General features: G+C 51.6%; 1 protein-coding gene across 4 annotated transcripts in view; it reads left to right on the top strand.

Moving 5' to 3' along the window:
• The window catches only part of HRH2 (histamine receptor H2), a 74,154-nt gene that overhangs the window by 12,527 nt on the left and 49,092 nt on the right, over positions 1–12,535 (top strand). For 3 of the 4 annotated variants that reach the window (XM_044229279.1, XM_044229250.1, XM_044229269.1), the window contains exons 2-3: positions 8,989–9,108; positions 9,583–11,157. In XM_044229279.1, the coding sequence (XP_044085214.1) occupies positions 10,082–11,157 (1,076 nt within the window). In that variant the 5' untranslated portion in view covers positions 8,989–9,108; positions 9,583–10,081. The remainder of the gene's footprint in view (positions 1–8,988; positions 9,109–9,582; positions 11,158–12,535) is intronic. The other variant, XM_044229260.1, reaches the window with a different exon arrangement.

The following is a 12,535-nucleotide window of genomic DNA, read 5'->3' as shown; positions in this document are numbered from 1 at the left end:
ACCTGTACCCCTGGGGCTAATAATACATTACATGTTTATAAAAAGAAAAAATTTAAAAAAAAAAAGACTTTCCCAGACAAACCATAACTAAGGGACTTTGTTGTCATTAGATGTGGCTTCAGGTTTTAACATCAACCATTAGCAGAGGCCAGGCAAACAGCGTGGGCTCTCTCACTGATCAGAAAACACCGCAACGGGAACTGTTCACACAAATAGTCAGAGAATGAGACCAGGTGCATGTCTTGGACGCTCGGAGACTATGGGACCAGGCCTGCTTCCAAGCCCTGCCTGCCTCTTTACTAGCTGTGTGAACTTGACAAGTGACCTTAGCCTCCTGCACTTGAGTTTCGCCGTCTGTCAAACATGAATAATAATCATATTGGCCTCACAGAAAGAGGAAACTGTAGGTGCTCAGAAAATGGAAGTGATCAGTGTCCCAGCTTGTGGTCCCATGTGTGGACCTTGTGTCCCCCTCATTGCCATGCCAGGGTGATAGCAATCTTCCTAATAGAATGTCCACTTTGATCCCACCGCCTTACTCTCCGGCTGGGAGCGGGTGGGGCTCTCCCCAACCTGTGCTGAGCAGCCCCAGATTCCATACAACCTTCAGATCTGTTCATCTCTCAGCCTGTACAGAGAGGGTGCCAAAGGGGGTACCAGGGGGGTGCGAAGCTTGAAATAAGACACACCTGAGGAAGAAGGAACACACTCCCTGGCTTTGGGCCCCTGAAGGAATGGAAGGTGGAACCAAAGCCCAGATGACTGGTATCCAGGACCTTTCTCTCCAAAGAACACTCGACCAGAAGCCCAGAAGCCTTTTCCTGCCTACGGGCTTTGACTGCACGTCCTGTCCACTGCCGGGAAGGGGTTAGAAGTCTGCAACCACAAAGATGAAAGACTAACATTAATGTTATTGCAAAGAAGGAAGTGAGCATCTCATGTTGTAGATGCCCAGGCTATCACACCATCTCTTTGAAAAGCCCAAATGGTCATTTCTTTCTCCCCTGGAGAAGATAAACAGGCAGTGGCCCAGTACAGGGACCCCGGAGTCCCACAGACCCGGATTCAAATCCTGACTTTTCCACTGAACGGTGTTGAGACTTTGGGCCAGTTCCTGAACTTGTCTGAGCCTTGGTTCCTGCATTTGTAAAATGCAGAAGAGATTTTTTGCCTCAAGATGTTGTGGTGAAGTGTAAAGGACCTGATGCTTATAGAGAGAGAGCCCCAGGCCTGTTGCAAAATAGGAGCTGTGTCCATGCTAACAAGGAAGGAGCATGTCCTTACTGAGGGTTCACTGACTTGGGTCAGGAGAGCCTGTTTCCAGATAGGCTACCAGTTTCCTGAGTAATCTTAGGCCTGATGATTAAAGCTTCAGTGGCTATCCATTGCCTTCAGAACTAAGTCCAAACTCTTTTTTTTTAGTTTTTTATGTAAATTCAATTTAACTAACATATACTGCCTTATTGGTTTCAGAGGTGGAATTCAGTGATTTATCAGTTGCATGAAACACCCAGTGCTTATTACACCACGTGCCCTCCTTAATGGCCGTCACCCAGTGACTCTCTCCCCGCTCCACCTCCCCCCAGCAGCCCTCACTTTGTTCCCTAGAGTTAAGAGTCTCTTATGGTTTGCCTCCTTCTCTGTTTTCATCTTATTGTATCTTTCCCTCCCTTCCCCTATGTTCCCATGTTGTGTATCTTAAGTTCCACACATAGCGAAATCATATGGTATTTGTCTTTCTCTGACTGCTACATCCAAACTCTTTAGAGCCCCATCCCCGGCTCCAACTTCCCCTGAAGAATCAGCCAGAGAGGCTGGCGGAGACCAGATCCTACAGGGTGTGACGGGCATCGTCCTCTTTATGAGAAGAGCCGGGAAGCATTGGAGGGGCACGGCATGACCTGTCTGACTCCCAGACTTGGCCATGATTGTGGGGAGAGGATGGTCCCTGAGCGCAATGAGCTTCACGTGGAGGATTTCTTGCAAGGGGGCTCCTGGACTGAGCGGACCGAGTGCCAGCCCTGGCCTGGAGCCCTTGACCAGCCACACGGCTAGTCCTGCTCCTCAGCATGGTCTGACCACCCAGCTTCCATCCTTCTGTGTGCTGTTCCCTCTGCCGGGCATCCCCTGCCTCTTCCTTTCCCTTCTCCACCTGTCAAGCCGCGCAGCTGCTAGGTTTTGAATCGGTCATACATACACGAGGTAAAAAGATTCAAAAGGTCCCAAAGGGCATATAGTGAAAGAAGTTTCATGGGGCACCTGGGTGGCTCTGTTGCTTGAGCGTCCCGTTCTTGGTTTCAGCTCAGGTCATGATCTCGGGGTCCCAAGATCAAGCCCCACATTGGGCTCTGCACCCAGCATGGAATCGGCATGAGATTCTTTCTCCCTCTCTCTCTCTCAGTCTCTCCCCCTCGGGCTTGTGCTCACGCTCTCTTTTTCTCTCTGAATAAATAAATAAATCTTAAAAAAAAAAAAAAAAAAAAAACCTTTCTCCCACCCATGGCTCAACCCCCAGGTCCCCAGAGGAAACAGCTCCCTTTTGGCAAGTCCCAGTACCCTTCCTGAGCAGTCACGCGGCATGCGTGGGCACACACACATTCCCCCTTCCCCGTCCCACTCGGCACGTGTTTGGAGACCGTCCGACGTGGGCCCAGACAGCCTACTCAGGCTTTTGATGGCTTCGCTGCTTTGTGTCCTCGGCACTTTCACGCCATTTCCAGCTTTGGCTAACCCAGTCAATGCTGTGGGGAGTCACCGGACGAGGTCCTAGAAACACAATGGCTGGGTCAGGAGTCTGAGTGTTCTTAACATGAACGGGGGTTTCCAGGCTCCGTAAAGTGTCATGTGCACACACACAGCTGTCACCTGCCGCCAGCCACAGAGTCCAACTTTGTTCCTCCGAGTTCCCACAGTCCCTTGTTGTCTCCACCACGGCCCCTATTAGCCATGCCTGGGCTGTGTCTGAAGTGCGGGCCTGGGACCTGCCATGTCCCCAGGGGGGAGATCTCCTACCCCAGCCTCACAGCTTGCACCAGGCCCCTGGGGGATGGTAACAAGGAGACCCAGAGCTCCTGGAGTGTAACAGGCGTCAGCCATTCTTAAATGGAGCTGCACCTTGGCCGGCATCTGTAAGTGGGAAGAAAGGATCCCCAGGGAAGACCGAGGTCATTGCAGTGCTGATGGACCAGCTGGGCCTCAGCCCCATTTGCTCTGCACCCCATGTGGTGTATGTGCGTATGGCCACTCTGGAGATTTAAAGGCTTGTCTTCCCTTCTTAAGGAGTGGAAGTTGCCCCACTGACAGAAATCCTGCTTCTCGGGCCCCTTTGAGACTCCTGACAGGGACAGAGTTCTGGAGGGTCTGCTGCTGGGACTACTTTCTAAAGCCCTCAACACCAGGCACCTAGGATGTTTGGAATGGCCAATTATAGGGGGAAAGTTTGAAGAAATTAGGGCTCATAAAGGCAAGGCAAGGAACTGCCTTTCCAGGACCCAGTGAATTCTGTCTCATAACCTGTGGGGATTACAGGGGTGTGGACAGCAGGGCCCAGTTCAGACCCACCCCCACTGCCACAGCTCACCTCCTGGTATAGACAGCAGGACAGCAGGGAAGGGTGCCCCTTCCTGCCTCCCGTCACATCGCCTTTCTCGCCACTCCCCCTCTACTTCGGAGGCTTCCCATGGCTCTGGGGTTAAAATCCACCATCTCCCTCCTGGAGCTTTTGTGTGAGCTCTTCCCTCTGTCTGTTTGTCCCCCATTTTCTTCGAGTTTCCATCTGTTCTGGTGTCTCAACTCACATATCCTTCCTTGAGAAGCCTTCAGTAACCCCTGGACTAGGCCAGCCCCCACCCCCATTATATAATCTTTGATCTCCCTATACTTCCCATTTATACATAGAACTGTAATTAAATGTGACTGTAATTAAATGAACAGTTCTACAGTGAGTTACTAATGTTTGTCTCCCCCACTGTACTAGAAGCTTCTAGATGTGTCTGTCATGCTCACTGCTGTGTTCCAAGAGCCCAGCATATTGTCTGCACCTGGAAGGCACTCAGTAAATACACAGAGTGCTCATGGAATACTTAATTCCTGGCTGTACAGCTTTAGACAATAATACAGATAACATCTGGGGAGAACCTGCCACGTGCCGGGTGATAGGTTCTACATTTTCCCATCCACCAAGTGAGGGAGGGCGTATTATCTTAGAGATTTTACAAATGAGGACACTAAGGCTCAGGAAAGTGCCCAACTTCAAGAAGCTACGAAATGGCAGCACTGGACTTAGAACCCAGATCTGTCCAGAGTCCTTGCTTTCGGCCCCTGGGGCTCCCCTTCGCTTATCATGCCTACATTTGAAGAATAAGGACCCAGTCTCCCCCTTTGCAGGGTTGCCTGCCTGCATCACCCAGGAGGGATCTGGCAGACGGGAGTTGTCTGATGAATCCTGTTTTCTTTTCCTAGTGAAAATTATTGCTTGGGAGACCAGACTCATCCGTCAGGCCCTGAGAGGAACCCCATCAGATAAGGCTTAACTGATCCCGGCTAGCACAATGCCAGCCCCCTGTGTCTGGAGCTTAGATACTTAAACATGGAAAGGGGAACTTCATTTTGCTTCCCAGGGAAAAGGGAAAAGAAAGTGCTGGACTCGGTTTGATAAAATTTGAAAGGGAAGATCCCCAAGCCCCTAGATTAGTGGCTTTTCTAGAAGGCCTCACCCTTCTAGTTAGCAAACAGAATCTACCACCGGTGGCATTTTTTCTGGGATTTTGTCTGCGAGGAACAGTGAGAGGGAAGTAGAGGCACGAGGCAGGCCTGGGTTTGCCTCTGGGCTGCACCAGTGCCGGTGGGGCTATGCTCAACCCTCCAAGCCCCCGTGTTCTTTGTGCTGCGTGGGAGGAGTGAGGAGGGAAATGATATTCTGGACCCCAGGTACTACACCTCAGTTCCTGGGGAGACATATTCTGATGACGAATCACCAAGGACCCCCCCACCCCCTCAGGAGGAGAGTTTTCTTGGGGGCACTAAACACCCAGGGTTCTACCCAGCGCACCCTAGAAAGCCCAAGCCTGGGCTAGAAGTGGGTGCAAGTTGGGGGGCAGAAGTGAGAGAATAGAGTGAGTACCTCTAGGAGCTTTCCTGGCTGAGATAGCAGAGGAGAATGGAAGAGGGGCATTCCAGGCAGGTGGAACAGCATAGGCAAAGGCATAGAGTCAGAATGGGCCTGGCACTTCCAAAACCAGAGGAATGAAATGTCCCCAGTGCCGTGTTTCCCAAAGTGTTGTCCCAGGACACGGAAGTGCACATGGTAGGCAGGAGCTGAGACAAAAGAGAGGAGACAGAACCGGGTCATGAAGAACCTTGAATGCCACATCAAGGATCTAAACTTAGAGGCCAGCCGAAGCTGGTAACGGAAAGTGGATCAGCCCTCCCCTGCACAGAGCCCAGCATGGAGGGTTTCAAGCACATCAGAGAGTGCAGTGAGTGCACTTATCACGCTGGGCTGGGGCTGCTCCTGAGGGCTAATTGGCCAGCATGGCCTCCCCATGAGGCAGACTCTGAACTGGGCCCCACTCTTTGTTCTGGCTGCATCTGTGAGGGGCTGATGGCAGGTAAAGGTCAGAAGCTTCCCCAGGGGGCAGCGGGGAGTACTGCGGCCCTGAGCCAGTTCTCCAGAAGGTGCATTTTGAAAGGCTCTTAAGACAGAGATGAGAAGAGGAAGCAGTGGGACGCGGGCAGCTGTGAGACACACCATCAGCCTACGAGATGGGGGAGGAAGGGGCTGAAGACTGTCTTAATGAATTTCATGTGATTGTTCATACAGAATGAGAGGTGAACAGTCAATTATCTAATCTTCATGGACAGTTGGATAAGATCTATTGTATATTGTGTTGTTTTTTCAACTTTTGTGTATGAAAGTGTTCACCATAAGATGCTGGGGGAAATAGGCCCATTTTCACGTATCCATTCAGATACTAATCAGACCCTTTGAATCCCAAGGTGGATACCCACATATTTCCAAGGTGGGGAAACCACATGCACAAACACACACACACACGCACACACACTCGCACTTCATGTACTCTGTATTTCTCTGTGTTATATAGACAACAGAAAATGTTGGCTGGGTGGATTGATGGATGGGTGTGTGGATGGGTGGATGAGTGGGTGGATGGATGGAGGGATGGATGGCTGGGTGGTTGGACAGATGGGTGGGTGGGTAGATGGGTGGATGGACAGATGGATGGATGGATGGGTGGGTGGATGGGTGGATGGATGGGTAGATGGATGGACAGACGGATGGACAGATGGATGGATGGATGGGTGGGTGGATGGATGGATGGACAGATGGATGGGTGGGTAGATGGATAGATGGATGCGTGGATGGATGGATGGATGGATGGATGGATGGATGGATGGACAGATAGATAGATGGGTGGAGGATGTGTAGATGGGTGGATGGAGGGGGGTGGAGTGAGGTGGGCAAGATCCAGGCCTTGCAGGTAGGCAAATTAACCCTGGGAGCCATATTAACACTGCAAGGCAGCAGGTGCCAAAGCATAAGTCGATACAAAGCACAGGGGAGAATGCTTCTGCCTCCAGGCATTTGGGAAGGCTCTAGGGAGATCGAGGTGCTTGAGCAGGGCCTTGAAAGGAGTGTAGTTGAAGTGAACACAGGGAAGAGCAGGGCTGCAGGTGAGGGAGACAGCAAAGGCAGGAGTAAGAAGGTGTGATAGGTTTGGGGAAAGACTGGGTTAACTGAATGGGGAAGTTAGGGGACAAGTACAGGGATGTTTGATGAGATCCAGCTGGAAGGATGGAGTGACGTCTGATTGAGCATAGGCATTAAGGCAGGCTGACGGGATGTGAGCTGAATTTGAATCCAGGCTTTCTGGCCACTTACTAGTCCTGTGACATCACTTGGCCCCTCTGAGCTTCACTCTTTCAGACAATGGGGCAATGATTTCTCTCACTCATGGGTTATTGTGAGGATAAAATGATATTTCTTTTAATATGTGATCTCACCATGCCCAGGGCGATCCCACAGTAAGGATGAACCATACTCTCAAGCCATCCCCTGCTGCTGGACACTCTGGGTTCTTGCTTTTTGCTGCTTGCACACCTGCTGTCACAGATGTCCTTCATACACTTAGCCTGGTAGAGGCTGTATGGCCACAGCACAGGTTCTCAAAAGAAGGAGTGAGGTCTAAGTGACCTAGAGGGGTGTCTTTATACAATAAAGGAATTAGGGAAACAGAGTTGCTCGGTAACGTGGAGAGCGTGTGTACCTGTGTACACAGAGAAGCCCAGAGCAAGAAGGGAAGGCCTCCGTCACACAAAACTGTCAGCAACAATCACCTCCTGGGCGTGTGTGACAGCCCAAACAGTCGGTCTTTCCCATATCCCTCAGGATATTGGGTTTACTGCAATAAGCATGTCATGGCTCTGGAATTTTGAAAGGAAAGTTCGAGAAGGTGTTTTTGTGTTATCTGTGATGATGAAAACAGTGACCGTCATCTTGTGGGGCTGTGGCCTCTGGGGCAGTCCCTCTATCCACAAGGTACAGGGTGGAATGAGGCTCCATTCGAAAATTCCTGCCTTTACAAAAGGTCACCGGAAGCTCCAGGACCTGGGCTATAAAATAGAAACACGACAGAAGTGATTCTTTGAGATCCCATGAAAAAGGGACCGCCGCTGCTCTGTTCCTCCTTGTGCCCCCAGCACCTAGAACAGCATTTGCCATGTGTTAAGTTCTGAAAGAAATACTGGCCAAAAAGAACAGAGGGAAGGAAGAGAAAGAAAGAAGGGAGGGGAGGATGGATTTTGAATTATGCGAGCGGCTGCTTCCTTCAGATTTGAAAATCCCAAACATTAACTAAAATATTGGTCCAGGGCCAAAATACCTACACCTGGCTGTTAAGAAACTCGGGAAAAAATTTGTTATCAGAAATAGGGATTCTCAAAAAAGATAGCCTCGCTGCTATCTCCTCCACAGTTAATTAAATGTACCAGGGAGAGCCATGCTGCTTGCGTTATTTATGTAATGAAAAGATCTTCTAAAAATAATACCAGAGGCCCAGCTCGCAAAGCCTGGTGACTGAACCAGCTGGAGCGGCAGAAGGTGACCAGAAGCCGTGATCCTTGCCCCAACGCTGTGGTTATGATTAAATGATGCTTCTCGTATTCAGGTTGCAAAACCCCTCCAGGCCAGAGCCTCAGAGAGGTTTAATTCATGTCACATGGCGATTCGCTTGCTTCTGAGAGGGATTCCGCTGTCATCCTGATTTCTGCAGGCTCCCAGATCCCAGTAGATGGCCTGCGAGCTGCTCTCTGGAAAACCAGGATCAGCTTGCATGAAAGGGAGTCAGCAGGGCCTCTGTTTTTCATCCACTGGAATCATAGAATTTCACCAGGAGAAGGGGATCTTCTGGGACTTGACAAGAAGTACTGTGTGTGTGCAGCCTTTCTGTTGAAGTGAGGTTTGCGTTGGGACAGGTGGAAGGAAAGCAGGGAGGGCGGAGAGGATGGGAAGGAGGGAAGAAGAGAAGAAGGAGCCAGAAAACACCAAAATACCTGTGATAGAGGCAAAATGGGATCAACGGTGGCCAGCCACCCCGTGGGCTGCCAGGCTGCCACTGGAGAGATCAAGTCAGTTCTGTGCGGGCTGACTGGCCACACACGCTGCTAAATAAGAAAAGGAAGATTGAGAGCGATGTTTGGAGCAGGTGTGGGCAGGGGGTGCCGTTGGCAAACGATGACAGCAGACGAAATCTGGCCCTCTGCCTGGTTTTGGGCAGCTCATGAGCTAAGAATGGCTTTTACATTTTTAAAGAGTTTGCAAATGGTTTTAAAGAGTTGGAAAAAATCAAAAGACGAATCCTATTTTGCGACACGTGAAAACTATGTGAAATTCAAATTTTAGGGTCCATAGTAAAGTCTCATGGGAGCACAGACACACTCATTCATTGGCACGTTGTCTCTCCATGGTAGGTGCTTTCGGGCGATGATGACAGAGCTGAGTAATTCCAGCCGAGACCTTGGGGGATGCAAAGCCGAAAACATTTGCTACCAGGCTCTCTCCTGGGAAAGTTGGCCAGCTCCTGCTATATGGTATGATGACGTTTTTGTGAAAACCAACAGCATCAGACACTGTTCTCAGTGCCTTATCAGAGAAAATTCATTGCATTTGCTTATTTATTCACTCCTTTGATCATTTATCCATCAGATTCTTAATGCCTGCCTCTAGGGTCAGGCACTGGGAACCAGCAGTGAGCAAGCAGACACAGCCCCTATTCTTGTGTTTAAATTTGTGTCTAGTTCTTTCTTTCTCCTGTATAAATAGTCCCACCCCTCCAACCGTATCTCGCAGAGTGACACAGTGGTCCAGACCCTTGCATCCTGTCTCCCTCTCTCCTCCCTCATGTATCCTGGTTGCCTCAGTCCCTCCTAAGGAGAGGTATCCAGATTGGCCCTGTGCCTCCTGGTATTTCATAGCAAGGTCAGGGTCTAGCAGGATTCCTCTCCAGTTGGTCATGCTGTTGGTCTGGTTTCAAAGTGTTCAATGCTTGATGCTTGCATTTTCAGCTCCTGTTCACCAGTGGTCCTAAGAGGCAGATGCGGCTCCCCTTAACCCCTGGCTCTTGGGTGGGAACGTCCACCAGCTATGGAGAAGGATGCGGCCACACCTCAACCTGATCCCTCCTGCATAAAACCAAAGCCACCTCCAGATTCAGGCTCCAGTGCCTCCACCTCTATGCAGAACCTGGAGAGTAGAGACCTGCTCCAGTCCCTGGAGGAAGCTGGGTCTGCAGGCAGTGATTTGAGGACTGGAATTTGAACCAGAAACTTTCTCCTTTTGCTCTTCTTCGTCCATACTCATGCCCAATACCTCCCAGGAGACTGCTTTATTTATTTCTAGAATAACAGTATTGCGGTAGTCATTGTCACCTCCCCACGTCTGGACATTTTCTTTGGGCTCCGTTGCGAGCCTAGAGCCCAGCGGTTGATGTAATTGACACACTGGGAAGCTGGGCGAGAAGTGGCCAGGGGCCGTGGGCGGAGGAAGGAGCCGGAGGGTCCCAGGATGGTACCTAACGGCACAGCCTCCTCCTTTTGTCTGGACTCTCCCCCGTGCAGGATCACTGTCAGCGTGGTCCTCACCATCCTCATCCTCATCACCATTGCCGGCAACGTGGTGGTCTGCCTGGCTGTGGGCCTGACCCGCCGGCTCCGCAGTCTGACCAACTGCTTCATTGTGTCTTTGGCTATCACCGATCTGCTCCTCGGCCTCCTGGTGCTGCCCTTCTCGGCCTTCTACCAGCTCTCCTGCCAGTGGAGCTTCGGCAAGGTCTTCTGCAATATCTACACCAGCTTGGACGTGATGCTCTGCACGGCCTCCATCCTCAACCTCTTCATGATCAGCCTCGACCGGTACTGCGCAGTCACGGACCCCCTGCGCTACCCTGTGCTGGTCACCCCTGTCCGGGTTGCTGTCTCTCTTGTCTTAATTTGGGTCATCTCCATCACCCTGTCCTTCCTGTCCATCCATCTGGGGTGGAACAGCGAGAATAAGAACAGCAGTTTCAATCACACCATCCCCAAGTGCAAAGTGCAGGTCAACTTGGTGTACGGCTTGGTGGATGGGCTGGTCACCTTCTACCTGCCGCTGCTGGTCATGTGCGTCACCTACTACCGCATCTTCAAGATTGCCCGGGATCAGGCCAAGCGGATCCATCACATGGGCTCCTGGAAGGTGGCCACCGTCGGGGAGCACAAAGCCACAGTGACACTGGCTGCCGTGATGGGAGCCTTCATCATCTGCTGGTTCCCCTACTTTACCGTGTTTGTTTACCGGGGGCTGATAGGGGATGATGCCATCAACGAGGCCATTGAAGCCGTTGTTCTGTGGCTGGGCTATGCCAACTCGGCGCTGAACCCTATCCTGTATGCCACGCTGAACAGAGACTTCCGCACGGCATACCAGCAGCTGTTCCGCTGCAGGCCTGCGGGCCACGGGGTCCCGGAGACCAGCCGGAGGTTTGGCAGCTCTCAGCTGGCCAGGAGTCAAAGCCAAGAAGTCGTGCGGCAGGAAGAGAAGCCCCTGAGGCTCCAGGTGTGGAGTGGGACAGAGATCACAGCCCCGCGGGGAGCCACAGACAGGTAACTGCCCGGAGGGTGTGTGGGTGCGGGACAAGTGCCCGGGGCGGGGGTCCCCAGCGATGACAACCGTGAAGGTGGTGGTTGTTCCGCAGATGCTGGTCGAACATTTTGTGCTGGAAAGTCTTTGTGAGCGCTCTGCAAACCTCATGTTGTTCCATCCTCCCAATGGCCTCCCCATCCCAAGGTAGAAGCTTTGACTTCTGTTTTTTAAGGGACCACATTAAATCTCAGAGCATGTGGCCAGGGTCACACAGCAGGGATCTGGACAGAGAGCCCTTACTCCAGAACTTGTGGGCCCTTTATTCCTAGTGACGTTGTCTTTACAGTCAGGAGTCCTGAGTTCGAGGCCCAGTTCTGCCACTTGGTTAGTCGGCTGAGGTGTTCACCCAAGCTCTCTGGGACAGCCCTGAAATGGCAAGGCACTAATGTCGCCGACTGGGGAGTGACCACAAACCCAGCCTGGTCCACGTTCACTGAGCACTTATGAGGCACCCGCTCTTCCGCCAGAGTTGCTCGGGTCAGAGGAGAAAGGGGGCTGGCCTGACCAGGAAAGCAGAGCCTTGCAGGTGAGGCTAGGGCCTTGGACCTTGTACCATTGGTCTTAGGGGAAGATAGAAGTATTAGAAACAAGGGTGGGGGTTAAGCCAGGCAGCTCTGCACTTTGGAAAGAGAGCTCTGGTTCCCCTGTAAAGACGTGGACCAGAAGGAGGAGACGGAGCCATCGGTGAAGGGGAATGTGCCCTGACCCATGAGAGAGAGAAGGAACTAGAGCAAAATCTAGGAGACTGTTAAGAAAAATAGGCTTGGCGATCCTTGGATGTTTGTGGTACAGGAGATGCAAGAGAGAGAAAGCCCCAGAATTCCTGGCTACCCAAGAGGTAGCCAGGCTGAAAAGAGAAATAGGATGGGAATGAGATGTAGATGCATGCATTGGTGGCAAAGCCAGCACCGGGCATTAAGGGAAAGCCCACCAGAGACCTGAGTGGCTCTGAGGAAGGTCGCCCACAGCCTGGAGAGGACACTGCCCGGTCTGCGGGCACTCTAGCTGCAGAGATGGCTGAGCAAAAGGGTGCTGGTGGAATGCCTGGCATGCAGAAGTGCTCAGCAAATGTTGCTTTCCTTACTCTTCCCACAGACCATGCCTTTGCCTCCCCAAATGCAAGTAGTGTGCCCCCTTCCACCCACCCATCCATCCATCCATCCGTCTGTCCCGTCCATCCATCCATCCATTCATTTGCAAACATTTCTCAACTTCCCACCACGTGCTGGGAACTGTGCTGAGCCCCGGGGATGCAGAAATGACATTTCGGGTGATTTGTTCTGATGCACCAGCGTGGAAAGTCAGCTGCATAACCCTACTCTCAGCTCTCAGTTCTCC

Source organism: Neovison vison, chromosome 1 (assembly GCF_020171115.1).
Source record: "Neovison vison isolate M4711 chromosome 1, ASM_NN_V1, whole genome shotgun sequence".
Taxonomy (NCBI): domain Eukaryota; kingdom Metazoa; phylum Chordata; class Mammalia; order Carnivora; family Mustelidae; genus Neogale; species Neogale vison.
Note: the sequence above shows the minus strand (reverse complement) of the source record. Positions and strands in the feature narration are given on the sequence as shown.